Genomic DNA, 21,827 nt, shown 5'->3' on the forward strand with positions numbered 1-21,827 from the left:
ACATTTCCATGAGATACCTTGATAAGACCATTAAGATTGAATCCTTGCCTTGTTCTGTACCATCCTAGATGATACCATTCCAATTCTTTCTCCGTAGTTGCAAAGGCGACACGATTGGGGCAACTATCATTGCCAATTCCGAATGAGAAGGTAATCCCTTTCTTACCTTCGAGTCCCATTATTCTATCATAATACTCAAGTTGCCTAGCCAATTCCATAAAAACTACCTTGTCGGGTGGGTACCTTGGAAGTCTTTTGGGACAAACTGTGCTTCCTACTACTCTAATGTATGTGAATTGCGGAAATTGGATGAACCGACTTCCATACTTCTTTATCTTTGCTTCTGCTTCCGATGAGAGTCTCTTAGCAGGTGTCCCTTGTAAATACCCTTATTGTCTTTATGGCAAAGGTGTCACAAAATATTTTGTAATCTTTGTTGTTGTGCAAACAAAGTTGAGGATAACATTCATGCACCAAATATTGCCCCGGCTCATTGCCAATTTCTCCCAAGGCCTTAAGTCCTGGACTTTTATGCAATCTAGCAATTAGGTAAAACAAATAGGATCACATGTAGAATTGCTTTTGGTTTTGTACGGTTCTAAGTTGCAACTTTAGATTCTTGCTTATGATCCTAGCCCAATCAAATCTTCTTTTTTTTTTTTCAATTTCATCAATAAAGAAGTACTTCCAGTTTTTGAATTGCATACCTTGAGCTAGGCCCATGATCTGGCTAAGGAGCACAATGAGATCTCCATATTCTAATTTGAAATCTGCCACTGTGAGCCTCTACGATTTGGTTACTCATTTATTTCCCTCGTATAGCCAATCCTGTTTTAGATGTGTGAAATAAGCTTCCTGGTTATCTTGAAATGATTTGGCTGCCTGATCCATCATCACCACTGTCATGCTCTTGTATTGGGGAATCTTAAATGCTTCTTCGATCGCTTGTCTGCCAATGTTGGCCAACACCCTCTTCCCTTCATAAAAAATGATGGATTTACTGATTAGATCAAACTTGGATGCGCACTCCATAACCAATTTTGGACAAGGCAAGGTAGGAGGAAAAGCTGCTGCGTGTACAATTTTGCTCCTGTATATCTTCTTTGCCACAGGGGATTGTCCTTTCTTTAGTTTGTCTTTTACCTATATCATATTTATTGTACCGACATTGGTATTGGTTATTCGCCTCATTTTCTTGAAGAAAGTTGTTTTGGGTATCATATCCTCTTTGTCTTTCTTAGTATTTGTTCCCTTAGGGTTCTTGCTTGCACTAACATCTACTATCTTAAACACTTATTTTTACCCTTTTATTCTAAGTGATATGGACTACCCTTATCGATCTCCAACCTTCTTTTTATCGATGGATTCTACACTTATTTTTGCTTCGCTAAGTCCTATCACTACACTTATCAATCTCCAATCTTCAACCTAGGATGAGACTAACACTTATTTCTGCCTCGCCGTTACCTTAGAATGGACTACACTTATATCTCCCAACTTCAACCTAGGGTGGCCTAGCTTATTTTTGCTTCTTCAAATGTCCTATCATGGATTCTACACTTATCAATCTCCAATCTTCAACCTAGGATGGGATGATGAAGTGGTGGATGATGAATGCAAGAAGAACCAAGGGAAACAAAACTAAACAAGAACAAAAGAGCGAAATCTGCCTAAGGACCCCTTTCAACTCTAAATGAATTGAACTTACCTTTACCAATGGTCAGGTCTTCTTTTGAATTTTGGATCAGACCTAGGAATTTCAAACCCCTTGCAAATATTGATGCCCTAGCTGAAGAAATAAGAATTCTGTCCACTTGAAATTGCCTATGCATGTGCCAAAAAATCAGACTTTATCGCTTGTTTTCTTCACCAACAAAATCGTCCAATCTCTAGGAGAAAAATCGCAGCCTCTCTAGAAAATCAAAATTTTGTCTTTCACAAATTTCGGCTCCACAAAAATTCAACTCCACAAAATTCGGCTCCACCAAAATCGCCTCCACAAAAATCACCTTAGGGCATGAAATTCTGATTTGCCACAAGAAGTTGCCTAGGGCAGAAATGCAGCCTTAATGGAAAAGAAAAAGATTGCTAATAGTGGAATCCACCTTTGCAAGAATGCCAAAATCTGGAAAAAAAATCACCTTCCTTAAGAAAAATCGCTGCCTTCCTCAAAATTCACCCAAGCATGGAAGAGGAGGATGGAATGAATGAGGAGGTAAGGGGAAGGAGATCCCTCTTATACTCAATTCACTTGCCTTCTCTAGCTTGCCGACTTGCGCCTAGGAGAGGAAAAAAAAAACATTAATTAGTGCACAATCTAGTCCCAATTAAATGATAAGCCAAAAATTAATTTTGCCACAATGAAATTTGCATTTTTAAATTGCTGGTTAGACCAAAATTGCAAAAATAAAATAAACAAAGCCTTGGAGATGCTAAACATTTTCATTTAATGACGATTTAGTAATTAATATATCACTAAAAGTTGGCAAGCCAAAATTGATTTTTTCAATTTTAAATTACTAATTTCTTTAAATATTTTAAAATCTTCAAGGCAGATTTAATCCATTTAATGCCAATTTTTGCAATTTAATCTAAATCGATTTTGCTATGCAATTTTAAATTTTTAACAGAAATAAATCATTTCTATAGAATCCAAAATCGATTTTGCAATTTGATTTCACCATCACAAAATTTATTTATTTTTCACTGAAAAAATTCAAGATTTTCCAAATAACCCAAATCTAACAAAAATTTCATTTTTTGAAAATTACTCAAGTGTATACAATTATATCCAAATTTTCAAAAAAAAAATCGTCTAAGTACAAAATTTACAATTTTATCTTGCCAAGTGTTGTTTTTTGAAACTTGTTCGACCTAAGGATAAAATTAGTTGTTCTGGAAAATCAAGCTTAAAACCGGGTGAAAATTAAATTTAACTTCCTCCCTCTTGACCCGAAGGCGTCTAAGAAGTAAAATTTTCTAAGACCTGAAATTTTTGGACAACTTCAAAAATTATTGCCAAGGCGATAAAAAAAATGGGGTCCCCAAAAATTTTGGGGCAATGGTGTGAAAACCTCACAACACTCCCTTGCACTCGGCACTCTACTGTCACAACATAACAAATCCATGAAGCTAGGTGGATCATATCTGTATAAAGCCTTGAAGGGTGACATCTGAATGGTCATGTGGTGAGTAAACTTGTAACAATACTCACATAAGTGAATCCACTTCACCCAATCTTTTTGCTGAGAAGAAACATAGTTTTGCAGATATCCCTCAACCCACGTGTTCACAATTCCAGTCTGACCATTCATCTGCAGGTGATAACTGGTACTAGGAGTTAACTCAGTCTCACATAATCTAAAATTCTCTTGCCAAAAATGACTCATAAATCTGCCATCACAGTCACTCAGGATGGTCTTGGGTAGACCATGCAATCTGAATATCTCCCTGAAAAATAACTTAGCTAACTACACAACTGAATAGGTAGTAGTGATTGGGAAAAAATGAGCATACTTCGTGAGTTTGTCTACTACCACATATATCTAGTCTCGACCTTGGGCTATAGGCAAGCCCACAATAAAATCCATGGAAATACCCTCCCACTTCCTCTTAGGAATAGGAAGTGGCTATAACAAATCTGTAGGATACATTTGTTCTTGTTTGTTTTGCTGACAAATAGAACACTCTCAAACATAGCAGTGAACATTAGCCTTCAACCCCTTCCAAGAGAATCTTTCCCGAACTTGTCTATAAGTCTTAGAAAACCCCGGATGACCAGCCATAGGAGAATCATGGAATGCTCGTAGGATAATCCCACGCACATTTGACTTTAGAATCAAATATATCCTTCCCTTATAGATGATCAACTCACCTGAAAGCGAATAACTATCATCTTGAATGCTACCATCCAAAACACCTGAAGCCCATTGATCCTTGGCATATTTAGCTAATTAAATGTGTCCAATCCTCTCAAATCTCAATAACTACGCAGAGATGAGGCCTCCTTGAAAGAGCATCTGTAACAACATTTTGAGTTCCGTTGATATAGGAGATGTCAAAATCGTAAGTCTGTAGCTTGTTGACCCACTTTTGTTGCCTCTTATTTAAATCCCTCTCTCCAAGGAAATGCCTCAAGCTACTATGATCAGTCTTAATGCAAAACTTGCTGCCTGCTAAATACTGTTTGAACTTGGCCAAAGCATGCGTGATGGCCAACATCTTGTTATCATAAACCCAGAAAAATCTCTTTGGTCTCCTCAATTTCTTACTCTTAAAAACAATAGGATGTTGATCCTGGGACAAAACTGCACCAATACCCTCTCCAGAAGCATCACAATGTAAATCAAAGGGCCCAGAGAAATTAGGTAAAGCCAACATCGGACATGAAGTTATGATAGTCTTAAACTTCTCAAAACACTCCTGTGCGTGAGCTGTCCACTGAAAAGCACCCTTACGGGTCCAATCTGTAAGGGGAGCTGCATGTGGTGAAAATCCTGCCACAAACCTACGGTAAAAGGCACAAAGACCTATAAACCCTCCCAACTGTGTCAGGTTCTTTGGTGTAGGCCACTACACAATAACACAGATCATATCTGGGTCCATGCGAACTCCATTAGCCCCGATAATATGCCCCAAATAAAGTGACTCTGTCATACCAAGAGCACACTTGGGACTCCTTGGCATACAAGGAAGCCCGATCCAATATACCCAAAACTGTATCCAAATGAACAACATGATCATCCAACGTTTTGCTATAAATTAGAATGTCGTCGAAAAATGCTAGCACAACTCTGCGGAGCTGGTTGTGAAACACCCTTTTCATAGTAGACTGAAAAGTAGCAGGGGCGTTGGTCAAGCCAAAGGACATGACCAAAAACTCAAAATGCCCACAGTAACACCTGAATGTAGTTTTCTCTATATCCTGCTCTCTAACCCAGATTTGATGATATCTCGATTTTAGATCGATCTTTGAAAAATACTTTGCCCCATGCAACTCATCAATGAACTCATCAATCCGTGGAATAGGATACCGGTTCTTAATAGTCTTCTTATTCAACATCCTGTAATCAACATACATCTGAAGGGTGTCATCCTTCTTCTTCACTAGAACAACTGAAGAAGCAAATGGGGACTTACTTGGTCTAATATGTCCCATGTCAAGAAGCTCCTGTATGGTCTTCTCAAAATCTCATCTTTAAGTCGTTTCGGATGCCGATAGGGCGTGATCATGATGGGCTTAGTGCCCTTCTCCAATTCTATGATATACTTAATCCCTCTATCCGGAGGCCTACTAGGGGGTAAATTACTAAACACTTTAGAGTGTTTGACTCTCAACTGGTGGATGTCTGCGTGATAAGCTGACTCCTCAACACTCTTCAAGGCAGGCATAATCCTACACTCAACTGCCCAATCTATAACATCCTCATGACATACCAGATGCTGCATGCGCCGAAGGGAAATTTGCTTAAGCTCTTCATTATGGATTGCCTTGAGAATCTGTGGCTGCCCATCCTTGATGAACCTCATCTCCATCCTCTCTGTGCTCAAGTAGATATCCTTAAGCGTTTGTAACCATGCCATACCAAGAACTATATCTGTGCCACCCATGTCTACCACATAAAAATCTGTGGTGAAATCATATGTATTAAGTCTCACAGGAAGATATGGAATCATCTTGTCACATCTGAAGGTGTAACCATCAGCCACCTATACCCGTAAGCCCTCAAAACCCTCTTTCTGCATACCTCTCCTAGTAACCAAACGAACATCTATAAAACTATGAGTGGTTCCAGTGTTAAATAATGCGATTATGCTCTGTCCAACTATGAGCCTGTGCATCCTGAAAGCTCCCTCCTTCATGCTAGATAAGTAAGCTACCTTGAGGTTGGAATCATCTACCTCATCCTCATCATCAACAATCCTAGGTTTGTCCTAATCAAAATTTCCAGACTGCTCCTGAAAATCAGCACTATCCTCATCATCATAAAACCACTCCATCATCCTATTTTTGCCCTTAGGCTTCATAAGACAGTCATGGTCAACATCATAGGAACCCCTATAGTAGAAACACAACTTCCTCCTTAAATCATTAATCATCTCCCGATCCAGAGGAGCTCGAACAAACGCTTACCCTCAAGTTTCTCCTTTCTCCGAGGAGCTGTCCTATCGTAAGAAGACGTAGCAGGCTTCAAGGCAAACTTGCCTCTAAGTTTCGAGCCTTTTTATTGCCAAATCTTTTCCCATGCAGAACTTCATTTGAATCTTATTGTCCACAGACATGAATTTAAACCTTGTGGCCCCCGCCCCCATATTGCTGCTTTGGCAAAGAGAATTCTAAGAAAGAAGTGTTTTCTTTTTCTGATTTTTAATGCCAAAATTCATCCAAATGCTTTGGGGATGCTTTTTTCATTTTTAATTTATTTATAGCATCATAGAAAGGTGTCTATAATCTTTCCTTTAGTGTTCACAAATAATCAAGTAAAGGAATGAATTATAATTTATATTTCAAGTGATCACTTGCATCTTTGAGCTAGAAAGGCGTCTGTTTTCAATTTCTTGCAATTTGGAGCTTCAACCAACATTGCTTTTAGGATAATTTTGTAGCAGTTTGAAAGTTTAGTCTATTAAAATTCCATAGAACTTGCTGTTTTTCTCAACTTAATTCCAGTTTTGGCTCAAGAATAGCTTATATGTGGCTTGATTTAACTGAAAGTCTTAGAAGGTATTTTTTAGATCTGTAGAATTGGAACCAACTGAATTTTATACCTGTCTGAGAGAGGAGAGATAACTGGTGGATTTATTACTCAACAATGAATTAATATCTCTTGTTTGATTGTGCTGTCTCAGCAAAATAAACAAATCTTGATCGATGCAGTTGTCCATGCTGTGAATGAAGATTATGTAGAAATGGCAAATGATTTTACAAGGCTGGGATTTCTGGCTCCTGGTACAGATGTAGCTCCTATTGTTCCAGCATTAGAAGCGATATGGCAGAATTCTGTTGGGAAAGGACTCGCTGACTTTAATTTTAGGAGTGTTACTGGTAAACTTATCAACACTTATTCCAACCCTTGCAATTTACTGCAATTTGTCTCATTTGGCTTCTGAGTAATTTTCATTATTGTAAATCATCAATTTTCCTAGTTTGTTTTCATTCTTTTAATACTTCTGATGCTCAAGCCTCAAACTAAGCTTAAGAATATTAGTCAGTATTCACTGTAAATTAGAGACAATTCTATGCAATTTTTGGTAATAATTTGACTTGCCCTTGACTCTTGATAATCTCTGAATTAGCATGCTATGGTAAATACTATCAGTGTTCATGGTGCAAGTTTAATGCCCACTCTTGCCAACTTTTTTTCTAGTTGCTCTTCCAAAACTTACATCTTGTTGGATTTCATCTTAAGTAATTTGTTTTCTTCTACTAAAGAGTAGAAACCATAGTACCGAACAATTCTGAAATCAGCATACCAAGTGAAATGCAATATTATTATATTCAGGATTAACTTGCTCAATTATACAATTTGAATATCTTCATATTTAATAACAAATATCTCCACTAGCTGTTTTATTAGAGACCTTAACTCATTTATATCTTTTGATGTTGTCATAACTAGCCTTTTTAAGCTCAAATAACTCTTTTAATGAAAAGATTGTTTTCTGTGCTGGTGACCCAAATAATTTGTACGGTTGATGCCAAATTATTTTTGAAGTCTTTGATATATCAGTGGGCTGTAATTCTGAATCTGCTATATGAGACATAATGAAAATTTTTACTTAATTGTACCTTTATTTCTAATGTTTATTCTATCATTTATGATTTTTCTGACTCTGTAGGTGCTTTATTGATCCTTCGACTTTGCAAGCATTTATACATCAATTATATTATTCTTTTCAGCTTTCTGTCTGCAAAACTTAATGACTGCTAAATTTTTTCATTAAAGTGGTTTACATTGTGAGAACCAAGATATCTGGTAGCCTATATTTCCAATGCCCGTATCAATTTTCTGGCCTTGTGGGTGCTTTCATTGTTCCATTGATTATTCCCTAAACATTTAAGCATCAACTGGATTTTTTCGTTTTAGCTTCCCCTGTGCAAGTCTTATGTATGCTCAAATTCTTTCATAGAAATGGTTGCCATTTAAAATATATCTGGCACAATATCCAGATTGATTCGTGAATAAAAACAGCTTTTGTCCATGGCTCAACTAAAATTTGATTGTCTGATGCATGATAAAAACTGATTCTGTCTATAGCTCAAGACACTGAAAAACTTCTTAGTTCTAGAAATGTGTAAATAATACAAGGGTATATAAGATTGTGTTTATGATATATAATATGACATCAGATGAATTATATGAGACAGATGAGCAATTCCTTGACTTAAACTTGCAGTCTAGAGCGCTGATAGAAACTCAAAAAACTCTCGTCATGCAACAATCAACATGGTCTAGTACAAAATCGTAATTTACAATATTTTTTTTTGCAAATAGGCACCATAGTTATCTAGGGTACAAGACATTTTCTCTAATTTGTTTTGTTTCTAATTCTAGATGCATGATTTTAGTACAAAAATGCTTATGATTCAGTCTTAAGGATATTGACAACTAGAGCACTTTGTGAATAAATAATTAACATCAGGTCAGTATCTTCTACATAAATTCTGCACCATAGCTTCATTTTCTGTCTATATTGTACTCTTCAATAACAGAATAGATTTGGAGTCTCTCTATTCTCTTCAATGTATTAAAAAAGACCCTTGGATTTGTTTAGTTTAGTTTCTCTGAGTTACTCTATGTAGTGATGCAGAATCTCCTTTTATAGAATGTGAATGGTTTTAGATGCGCACCAATATGGACATTGTGTCAATGCCAGACTATATGCCTGTTGATGTCAGCAGCATGGACATCAAATGTGTCCTCTTCCATTGTATTCCTTGTGTGAATACTGGAGGGAACTTATTGTGATTGATGGTGAGAATTGAGCAAAGATTCCATATTTAAAAAAAATGCATTATATTATTTAATTTTGTAAGAATTTAAAGGCTGAATAATATCTGCATGTTGTTCCAGTCAACAACGAAAAATTCAAAAATTCGAGACAAATATGCATTTTGTTGCCAAGAGTAATGGGAGTGTCATAAGTATGTCCCAATGATGTGAAAATGATGACAATTAATTTCATTATTATGATGGTTGTACTTCTCGTAGGGTTCTGTTAATATTTAAAAATTGATACATGTAGGATCATTGCCCTAAATAATTCATATTTAAAGGATGGCAATTTGTTTTATTAATTTAAATGGCTCAGTGAATTTCTCATTGTTATAACTTATCTACAATATCATGGAGATAGTTTCATGGAGTTCTTGTTTATCAAAGTTGTAAACAGGCTATCATTTTTGGAGTGATCCATGTTAGGTTTATTCTTTAGGTTTGATTAAATCCTATTGTAAAAGGTGATCGTTTCTTTAGGAGGGAATGTACCTGTTGATGCGAGTTTTATGACCACTTCAACATGCAAGATATCAGTGATGGTGAGGTGAAACTCAACCAGTCCTTGCTTCGCCAAATCAACTAAGGAAAGGAGGGTGCAATCTTCTAAGGATGCATGTATGATTTTCGTACTGTCAATACTGATTCAAATATTCAATGATGGTGCAATCTGAACAAACATCTTCAATTGAAGTTAAACCCTTGCAATGAGGCCTAGACTAACTTTACATAGATACTTGCAATCAACAAATATCAAATGGTATGGACACTAGTTTCACCATAGTTCACCAATCAATATCATCTTCCATTCATCTACTTCTATTTCTGGTGAACATAAATGAAATCTTACTCAAAGTGAGGAAATGCAGAAACCATGCAATACTCCAAAATAATACAAGTAATCCACTAAGAAGACCAACAATGAGTTACGAACAATTTTTAATAGTATTGTTCTAACAATCTCTTCAAAAATCTACTTTACAGAAAATAAGGCCTTGTCATATATAGTTGTTAAAGTACAATGAAGGGCCTAGGTTGATTTGGAATCAATGGCCAAGATTAAGCCAACAAGGACCTAGGGTAGCTACTACTTACAAGCATTAAATGCTTATCCAATTGCAAAAAAGCACCACCTTTTGGGCGAATGAGAAAATTACATTGCTTTAATTGACCAATCAGAAATTAGGTTAGGTAGAGACATTACACATGCACACTTTGAATGATTTGATTGGATGAGCTTGGACACATGCAACTAGAGTTTTCTGATTGGTTGGATGAATGGCCGCCACCTCAACATGCTTATCTTGTACATTTCATCAATATCTCTTGGTGATATAATGAACATTATCAAGTCTTCAATTGATTTTGATGGCATATATTCCCAAATTGCTTCATCTTCATGAATTCTCTCTATTTCCTCTTGGAAATCTTCTCATTGTCCTAACTTTTGATTTTTCTTGTAGGCCTGTAAATTTGATCATTCTCCTTGCACAACTGGTTCTTTGTTTCCCTTTTGATGACTTGAGCCTAAACTTGGAACTGTTTGATCTTCATTTTAGTCTTCGACTTTGAGCAATATCTTGCATGAAATCTTGCCATTTGAAGATACCTGAATTCTCATGTTGCAATTTGTTTGAAATCTTGAACTTCATCTTGCCATAGCCTTGTCTTAGCTTCAAATTCTCCATCTTGCTTTGTTTGCATAACAAAACAACAATACTTGTCAAAAGCTTGGATTTCATACTTCTTCATAAAATCAACATTTGATGCTAAGAAATGAAACTTAAGAGGAACTCATTCTATTTAGACAATATGAAGGATCAAATTTCTCAATTTTTAAAATTTGATCACATCTAGGCAAAATGAAAACCCCAATTAAACGATTTACTCACAAAATTATGAGTCTACAAACTCAGATCTGCAAGTACTTGATCTTAGTAAACTTGATTTTGCCTTCTGAAAATCTGAGTTTTACTCCTTGAATCTGATTAATTTTGGATGTTCCTTCTATTTTATCAAATTTGGGAGGCAAAGTTTAATTACAAGGTTGAATCAGCTGTGTTGTAGGGGCTGGCGGAAATCAGGGGGTTGAAATCCTAATTTGGGACTTGGAGTGGCCAGATTCCAACCTCTCCAAGTCTGATAGGGAGGTTCTACTATGAGCTACTCCCAGCTCTTCACTAGGCCCCTACTAGGACCTCTTCAGGGTTTCTTCTATCCAAAAACCCTACACCTTTAGGAGGATTCAATTCACAAACCAATCCACTCCTGCAAGTTATAATTCACTGTTCCTCCTTGTTTGTAGCCAGGCTATGGCAGAGCTCGTCTAGGGCAAGAGGTTAAAATTAGCAAACTGCATCTTTCGGATTTCAACAAAAGGGAAAAGAAAGCCCATAGACTGTACTTCCTAACTTCCAAAGGCCATGAAATTCCCACGGTGGAGATTCAGTGTAGATTTTTTATTCAGACCAACTTTGTCCAGTCTAGTCAACAGGAACCAAACATTGGAATTTTATTTACACAATCAAAACTGAACAAGATCCAATGCCAAAGCACACAAAGAAAGGAAATCAACTACGCTAACTATCCACAGTGGAAAATTTACAAGTTCAATCCATTAAGCATGAGTTATTCCAGTTGCAATCAATTTACAGTGAGTTTACTAGAAAACTGTCACACTTTTTCTATTGAAAATTGTGCCAAATGTTCACTAACCTCTTTACAATGCCAAGGAAGGCCTTAAGTATGTCCTGTCATCATGTTTCACCAATTAGTTCTGACCCATAACTGATTTTGGGTGATTTGCACAATTATGCCCAAATGTTGTCATGCAATATTGACAAGTTGCAAAGTTGTCATTGACAACTTTTGGACACACATTGCAACTTTTGATCTCTTTTGACATCTTGGCATTCCAATGATGGAGAATGGTGTCGTAACACCTATGAAACATGTCTACATGCAAACTATGACCTATGCAATTTTGGAGTCATAACCCATATTGTGCCAAATTTGGCTTACATGGCAATTCTTGGCCAATTCATTGACAAACTTTGCTCAACTTTAGCAATGACACACAAACACATTAAAACCTTCCTAAAATCACCTATTGGACTTTTGGATGGTCCTTATTCACTCCATGACCCTTATAGGATCTTGCACACCAAAACTTGAGGGTTAAAAGCGCTTAACCTCTAGGTGCTCCTACACCAAAGTCCAAGGTTGTACTTGGAGGGTTTGGAATCTGACTCCAAGTACAAGCAATCTCAATCATTGATTTTCCATGCACATACTCCCTCATCTTCTTACTTGAGATTCTCCTTCCGCTTGAATTAATAGTGATTTGAATTAATGTTTAGTTCAAAATCAGAGATTGAATCATGGATTTCTTTCTGTGACAATCTGATTTCATGCCTACAGTGGAGAAATTTATCTTCATTACCATCCCAGATCGAGCTTGACATATCATGAAATGTCTTCCTTCATGCTGGAAATTAAGATGATGCTGGTTGAGGTCAGAATCCGGCCTCCCCTAGTCCCAACTCCATGCCAATTTTTTCTTTCCAATTTGTTGCCATCTTGTCTTCAAACAACTTCATTCCTCCCTCAACTTTTCTCATTGTGATGGCTTGGTATTGATTCTTAATCTTGTATTTCTCCTTGATTAGAGATCTGATTTTGATGTTTTTATGCAAAAGCTGGTCATCAACTCACTAAAATTAGACTTGTATGGGTGAAGAATCTTGATTTTTATGTTGAAATTCTTATATTTCCATGCAACAAGTCATTTGAAACTGAAATTTGACCAAAATAGGGGGATGGATTTTTTTTTGGTGTGGGGGGAGTGCGGGGGGGTGGGACATGTCACCCTATACTTGGGAGGGTCGGGATTTGACCTGTCCAAGTGCAGGGTTGTAGTTGGAGAGGTCAGAATCAGATCTTCCCAAGTGCAACTTTTCAAAGTTGCATCATGCCTAGTCTTCACATTTTGTTGACTTTCCTTATACAGTTTCCTAATCTTGCACTCCTTTTATTGCTTTCTCCTTCAAAATACTTCAATTCCATGCTCTCTATGCTTCCTTACCCTTGTAGTTGCTTCTTGTCTTGCATTTTCATTTTGATTCCATACCAAAAGTTGTATCTGTTATCTTAATTCCCCATTGGGCCACACTTCTTCTCTCTTGGTGACTAGATCTCAAACTTAGACCAACTTTCCTCTCATCATCTTAAACTCAACCATCTGAGTACTTGACTAATCGTCAGATTTCTTACTCACAACCCCACTCCTCTCAACTGGCTTGACTTTTTAAGTGGACATGATTCAAAGTTTCTCAAACTCATCTCTCTGACCCAGAGACTACCAAAACTGCACTAACTAAAGAAAACTAAGGAACCTACACCTATTGCCAAGCGAAAGGAGGGGGTCCTTATCTGCAATTGGGCAATGGTGTCAAAAGGTGACAATACTACCAAGCCCTGTTTTTCTTCTGAGTCAGGTTGAGGTGGAAGACTAGGTGGCAATCATGTTGATCAAATGTGGAATTGAAAATTTTCTTTTGTGTTTATCTTCTAGGTATTTCAATAATACTGGAATATAGAAGGGGCACATGTCATTTATCTTTTCAACCGTAAAAATGGTATCCTTTGAAGTAGACATGGTTCGGGATACAGTTTTTTTTTTCAGGCGAAATTTTAATATTTATGTTAATAACAAACTGGTTCAGGATACAGTTATATATGTAGAAATTAAATATTACATCATACCTGCCTATCTTTTTGAGATCCTATTCTAGTGGATCATTGAATTTGTATTTTGACATTAGCTGTAGTCACCTAATGTTAAGTTCCTTGGGTTTTGGTGATCTTAATCTAAATTTTACATCCTAATGTTGAATAGTTAGTGTGTTCAACAGTTCAAAGTGTATAAGCATAAGATGCATTAATCGGTATGATTTATCTTCTAAACCAAAGTTTTGTGTTGAATTTTTTTGATTTCTTTAGTCATAAATAGTTGGTTTTTTCCCTGACATTTGAGTTCTTTCTATATGTTAGTCCTCATATTTCTTTTCTGGGTGGTTCTATTAGTTTATCAGTGATTAAAGAAAGAAGCAATCTAATGTTTCTTGAGGAAGCAGAGATCAATTTCTTAATTCAAAAGATATTATTTAGAATTGCAAAGAGTGATCCTCATGTCCTCCACTCTCTTTAGTCTTATATTTATTCTCTTAATTTTCATGTGTTGTAACTCCTATTGGCAATCTCATTTTTAATGAAATTAATGTGTAGTCTCTATTTGCAGAAAAATTCAACAGACTCGTGTACCAGTATCCAATACGCATACCTGAAAGGTTTTCTCTTGTTATTCGCTCATTGCTTACTCAAGAAGGAATCTGTTTCACTCTTCAACCAGACTTCAAGTTTCTTGAGGTAGAGAGAGTTGAATTAGTTTGTATTAGATGAAAATATAATTTGAGTAGGGTTTTTATATAAAGTATCATCATGTGAAACAACATTGTATTTTAGAAAATTCTACTTCGTTAATATGATTTAGTGAATTCAGTCCTTTCTAATGATTAATATCAATTGTTCTTTTTTCAATAAATGAAGGCAGTCTTTTGCAAGGATCCATATCCATTCTTTGGTTATGCTAGGTTGTGTGGTATAGGGTAGCTACAAAAGATTTTTGATTTGAAGAACTGGGCTTTCCTGATCACTTAAAAAATTAAAAAATCCACTAGATAGTTATAGATATTAATACTCTTTTAAAAAGTACAATTCCAAAAAAAGAAATGATCATAAGCCTTTATAATAATTTAAGGCCATGTACATCAATTCTTAATTATGGAAACATGTTAGGAACTTGTTTAGCTGCTTGCAATTCACATATGTGTTCATAGCAGTAGGAATATTCAAATACATAGAATAAAATATTAAAAAGCTATAGGTTAAAATTTAGCTTTTATGGATTTTCATTGTCGTGGAGCTGGCTTCACAACCATTTATAAGTTATGATCCAATGTTATTATTCTCTTATAGCTATAAAAAAGAATCTTCAAATGGTAATGATATTTTTTGATAAACATTTACATAGTATTATATTTAATTAGTTTTTTAAGATTCCAATTGCTCGACACAATCATTTAAGCTCTCTCTTGATTCCCTTGACCTCTTAATGTCTGTTGATTTATTCTCCCAGTGGCAAGAGCCTTCAGTTCTCATCTGTGATTTGGCTATATCAGATTCAAGTTGTTTTACTGCAAAATTTTCTCTTTTAGCATGATCTTCATTTACATTTGTCAACTGAATGCCTGCATTAATTCAAAAAGTGAGCTGCCATCTTTTTATAGGGTCCTTAGGAAGCATCACTTTGTTCAATTGCATTTGTATTCAGATATCTTGTTCAGCATAGCTATGAAGAGTGAAGTGATTGTGTCATGTCCCCTTGCTTGAAACTTGTTTTACGATATCCCTATCCTCTCACACCAATTTTGTGGAATCTCTAAAAGACAAAATGGCAATAGTGGAAAGCAAATAAGAATGTTTCAATTAAGACCTTAATATCAAAAGATCTGTTAGTGGATAATAATACATAATAGATAGTGATATAATCAATTATTTATCAATAATATTTAATACTAATATATTATTATGATAATAATTTACAAAATATAATAATAATACCGTATTAGCTGTATTTAATTATTAATTTGTTATTTATTAATATTTTGGGGAACAGCCTGCATTGCAGCAATAAGTGTGAGCCCCTCATTTGGGAGGTCTTGGGTTTAAGTCTACTCGAGGCCCATGTGGATCTCGGCTCTAGTTCATTATTGATATTTTTTAAATTAATATATAATTATTTAATAATTACTAATAAAGTGTTAAATAAATAATAAAAAATACAAATTTATTAGTTATGTACAATCAGCGGTGGCTTGGTGACTTACTTTTCTGTACCAATGTATTGTGAAGAGAATATTTACGATTGAGGAAGGGAATGGTCACAATGGATATAAGAACAATTTTATATAGAATGCACAAGAGATCGTTGACATTTTTGGATATATTGGGATCATGCACCCTTATTGGAAATAGTGTGAAATACCTGTAGCATCTGTGCATTGTTGACAATCGGCTTCAGGCGGTAGGAGGAGTTTTCTCATTCTTCAAACCATAAACCCATAATACAAAGGGGCAAAATAGATATGTAGTAGATAGAATCTGCACAGGCCACAAACTATTACAGGTATGGATAAACGTTTATAGATTACATAGCTTGTCCAACACATTGTATATGTACAAGTTACTATTCTCAAATATAGGTGATCACTATACATACTCTGATAATTATATAAAATATGAACACAAGTATAACTATATGCCTATAATATTTGAAACATATACATATGTCTACAAGAATATATAGCATTCATTTCATGATATTTTCTATGATGAAAAATAATATAGTAATAAATATAGATATTGATTATTTTGATCAGATTCCTGATATCTCAATTGCAGTACATTTTTCATGTGTCTGATATATTTAACTACGTTAAAATGATTGCTTTACAAGATAAGGATAAGGTGGAATGGACTATGCTACATCATACAAAGGCACTAGATAAGGCCTGCACTGAAATGGCACAAGTTGAATCATACAAAACGCACTATATTGCAATAGATAACCCACATTGGTGGAGGAAGTTACAATAAGGGGGAATGGTGAGTCTCACTAGGTACGCTAACCCCACAAAACATGGGAACAAGGGTGACAAGATCTGGTCTTGGGCCTAGGGTTGGGAAAGGACACCCTTTTGTAATATCTCCATTCACCTTCAAGAACACAAAAACACTATACAATAAATTAATAAGATAGATTATATCATGTTTAGTATATTTGTGCTCTTGTTCCTTTTTGGTGTCGCAGGATCTAAATTGGGATTTTACTTGTACAAAGGTATTTATAGTGGTAAAGTTATATCTATGACCATTTTACAATTATTATTTAATGAAAATTGTTATTCTAGGGAAAAATTCGGGCAATCCAAAGAGGACATTGCAAGTGGTATCAAAGCATGTTCCTTCCATCCTGAGGGACATTATGATGAGTTGATTATTGCTAGAGATGAATATGGTCTAGAGTAGATAATCTTGCCTCTTGTCGGCCAAGCAAAGTATGTCCACATATTCATGTGTATGTTTTGTGTTTCAAATCATAGTTCCCAGACATGGACTCGGTAAGGCCAACTTGTGACTCGGCTATGACTTGACAAAGACTTGGCAAAATGAAAAAACCCTTGAAATTTAGAAATTTTAATGATTCAAAGCTTGCATCATGTACCCATAATTGAATGAAGCTTAAAGACACTATAACATTGTCAAATAGAAGTTAACTTGATCACATACATCCATCACATAAATTCAAACGTAAAGCTAAAGAAAATAGAAAACATTGATGCATAGAATTATAAATATTGTCAAATGTATATAAAATCCATGACATCAAATGTTCCCAAACATGTGTAAACAAATTTTTTTTTATGGCTCAGGCTCTAGCTCAGCCTCATCTCCAGAGTAGATTGTTTGCCTCCTACAAAGGTGTCTAAGTAGTTCTTGGATGACTGAGTAGCCATAGTCTCTGCCTGTGAGGTGCCACATTGATCAACATTAGTTGTGCTTGTGTCAGATCGTACTTTATCCACCTCCTCTTCCATAGCCACAACCTCAGCCTCTTTGTCTTCTTTGTCAACCCACTTATGGTCCTCCTCAATAAAGATGAGATCGGTAGTCTCAATGAGCACCCAGACTTTGGATCGATCTTTGCTAGAGTAATCAGAGGGGAGTCAGTGTCCAAAATCCGTTTGGTCCTAAGACGAAGATTGTAATGAACAAAGACAAGATCATTCAACCTCTCCACAGATAATTTATAATGCCTCTTCGAGTGGATGTTCACGAACACAGACCAATTACACTCACATCTAGAAGAGCTGCCTAGATGACTCAAAATACGGATGTCAATTTTTTGAAGGTTTGGGGTTGAGGGCCCAAACATTTGCCACCATCTATTTGTAATAAGGAAAAAAAAAAAAGTTATTCTCATTTCCAAGTCCAACTTTAAGGCTAAATTACAAAATGAAAGTTAAAATGCATAACTTATAATCCATAAACTTAAGAATTTATTTCTATCTGGATGCAATTCTATCTAAACGTGTGTACATCTTGTTTGAGAAAATCACCCCTTCATTATTATATTTATCTAGCTCAATTGTTGGAGTTGAGATTGTGCCATCACTACACATTTTTTGTGCTACTATATATAGGCCACTAAGAACCTCCTCATCCACCTTGAAGCAACTTGTAAATGAAATGCTGGATTGAGGTAATAAGATGCTGCATGGATGGGCTTGTGAAGCTGGTTTGCCATCTCCTATCAATTATTTGTGATATCCCAACCTTGAGATGGTATCTAATAATAAATAAACATTAGATATCAAGTCAATATTATTAAAAGTATAGGCAAGAGCCTATAACACAATGGTAACTTGTGAGCTTCTCATGTGGGAGGTCTTGAGTTCGAGTCTTACTCGAGCTTAACACATAATAATAATTAATTTCAACAAATCATAATAATTAGTCTAGGCTTTGGCCCATTACCTTTCAAGTTTTTTTTTTTTATATAAAAAATATAAAAAATATACATGCCAATAAATAAATACTAATATAAAAATATAAGTTATAATTTGTTATATATTATAATAAAATAAATATCATATCACTATAGATATGTACATCTTAATTAGATATTGAAATAATAATATTAAATATAAATGTAGAAGTTGTATATATCAAATTATCAATTATAACACTATAATATGTTATTAATAAAATAAATAAATAATAATAATATTAAGAATATTAATGATAATAATATCTCATTGATTAATAATTATTATTAATAAAAAGACTAACAATAACATTAATAATAATAAAATTAATTATAATACTAACATTACTATATTTTTAATATACAATAATAATAGTAATTAATATATAAAATATTATTAAGCTTATAAGATATAATATATTATTAAATGAAACATCATGACCATAAATAGTCGAACATTTGGAAGGTCCCTTCTTCCATATAAAAAAGGAGGAATAAGATATGGATTCAGACATTCATATGGATTAAAAAGAAAATCACTTAAGATTTCAGAAGGAGACATTTCGGACAATTAAGGTTTCAGGGACATTACATTATTTCCCAAATGGGGCCTTACTTATCCTCAACTCTTGCATATATGGATTTGATGGCCTCCTTGGCCCTATCCATGACATCACATATATAGCCCATAGAGGGCTTCTTCCCATCAACACTTTGTAGGAGAATTTCTAGGGGCTTAGTGACCTACAAATAATGTTAAATGAAAGTAGTTAAGTCATAAATTAAATAAAATTAAGCAAAATCGCAAAGTAACAAGTTGCAAAGAAAACAAAAATATGCATATAAATTAAAAGTACATACTAAATACTAAATGTTAAATTGTGATAAATTTACCTCCATGATTTCTCCACAAGGGGTCCAAAAACCTGGCTCATCAAACATGCATTCTACCATAGCTATCCCTTCAATGGTCATAGCATAGGATGAGGATGTCCACTCCTCATCAACCAACATGTTCCTTAGAGCTTCTCTTGATTTCATGAAGGATTTTATTGTGAGGAAATTTCAGGAAAATCCTGTGATACTAGGACAGACCAACTCCTTTTGCCCCGTGTATTGCCTCATAATACTAAGGACCAATGCATGATTGTAGATAAACTTACACATTTTTTGGCCTTTCCAATGCATGACTTCACCCATTCAAGCTGACCAGTATCCCTCATCACGAGGTCAAAGAAATAGGCTGCACATAGAAATCAAATTTTTTTCGGCTGCTTCTCCATCAAAAGTTCACTTGCAACAATTTTAAGTACAGGAAATTTAGACGTGTCAAGAAAATTTTAAATAAATTCATAGATGCCTCTTTATCAAAATTTAAAAAGTTCAAAGTTTACATGCAACAATGTAACTTGCTGCATTATCTGTCACCACCTACACCACATTGTCTTCCCCCACCTCGCATATGACATCCTCAATGGCCTTAGATAAGTATGTGGCATGTTTTACATGTGAGGAATCATCAATAAACTTCAAGAACATAGTGGCTTCTGAAAATAAAGCAAAATAATTATCAATTATCAAGGATCAAGCAATAAATCAAAATTTAAATTATTTAATGCATTTAGGGAAGAATGATCAATTAGTTCCACAAAATACAAGAAATTTTAGGAGTGCTCTATTCCTCCTATCTGTTCAACAATCTGTCATGATGGTGTAAGCCTTTTGGCTACAATACTAATCGTGGTCCTCTAGCTCAACTTTCATAGCCTCAACCATTTCTAACAAGAGGGGGCCACTTAACTCACCATTAGTAGGGGCTTAAAACCCCAATTCCCAAATGGTTACAACATCTAGCATGTCTTGCTAGTAAGGAGACCTGTCGCTAATAGATTATGATTTGACAAAGCAGAGTTCAACTTCAAAGTTTTAAACTATAAATTTTCAAATTTACTTTTAAAATTAAAGCAATCAAATAAAACAGAATTACTTGGCTATAGTAAATGGAATGTTTCAAAAGTACTAGAACTTGCAAATTTGTTTTCTTGCATATCATGAACCTCCTTGTTCCAACCTATGCTCTCAAGCAAGGGTAGTGCACCATGAGTTCTGTGTGGCACAAAAAAACTATCCAATTTGGATCTTTGGACTCTAGGGCCAAAGGTAATAGTGCCACAAGGAGGAGCAGAAGCAGAAGCACTAGCACTAGCAGTAGTACTAGGATGAAAGGGAGGCATGGTAGAACCTTGTGTAATGCCCCCTCTAAGGTCCCCTTTAGTTTGAGGCTGATTTCTTAAACTTGAATTGTAAGTGACTTTTTTGATTAATCCTTATACCTATTTGTGTATATATATTGTTCCCAAAATTTGTCAATATTCTCTCTTCTATATCTCTTTGATCCTTTTTCTCCTAGATCTTTAAGCTCCTTGGCATGTGCACAATATTCTCTACTATTTGTACATGGACTTATTTGCATTATCATACTCTTTCTTTAATTATGCAACGTATCCTTATTTATATCTGTGTACTATTGTTTTGTAGACTTCTGCAAATCTTTTGATTCTGTCCCTAAGACGACCCTCTTCCAAAGACTTGGGGACATTGGGATTTTCGAGGTTCTTTTGATGGTTATCATGAGGCTATATGAGTGTGATGGGCAGGTTCAAAACTCACGGGTTCTCAGATTGTATTCAGAGTACCATAAGAGTGAAGTAGGGTTACCCTCTCTCTCCCACTCTCTTTTGTATCTACATTGATGAGTTGGAGACTTTCCTCCATGACTTCTTGCTCCTTGGTGACGACTTCTACTTACACCAAGTTTTGATGTCCATCTTGATCTTTGTTGACGATGTGGTTCTTTTGGCTTCCTCTCATGATGAGCTCCAACGGCTTCTTGAGGGGTTGGCTTCCTTTTGTGGCTCTTGGTAGTAAGTGGTGAACCTGAGCAAGACTTGGGTGATTGTCTTCAACTGCTTGAAGACCTCAAATCTTCGTTTTTACTTTCAGGGTGAGGAGATTGAGATCAACTCCTCCTATACTTGGGAGTTAAGTTCTTTGGGCCTCGCTTCAATTTGAGACCCGCTATGCAGTCCTGTGTGAACAAGGGGCTCGACTCCTTGGTTATGCTTGATAGACAACGCTTCGGGCATCACTTCCAAGACACCACG

General features: G+C 35.5%; 1 protein-coding gene across 1 annotated transcript in view; it reads left to right on the forward strand.

The window, feature by feature from the left end:
- Positions 1-21,827, forward strand: part of ACDO1 (Protein kinase superfamily protein) — a 99,312-nt gene that overhangs the window by 37,852 nt on the left and 39,633 nt on the right. The window contains exons 9-10 of the mRNA XM_089824882.1: positions 6,850-7,045; positions 14,296-14,423. Of these exons, the coding sequence (XP_089681008.1) occupies positions 6,850-7,045; positions 14,296-14,423 (324 nt within the window). The remainder of the gene's footprint in view (positions 1-6,849; positions 7,046-14,295; positions 14,424-21,827) is intronic.

This window comes from Cupressus sempervirens, chromosome 4, assembly GCF_028749045.1.
Source record: "Cupressus sempervirens isolate cs-2001-9-10 chromosome 4, ASM2874904v1, whole genome shotgun sequence".
In the NCBI taxonomy this organism is placed as follows: domain Eukaryota; kingdom Viridiplantae; phylum Streptophyta; class Pinopsida; order Cupressales; family Cupressaceae; genus Cupressus; species Cupressus sempervirens.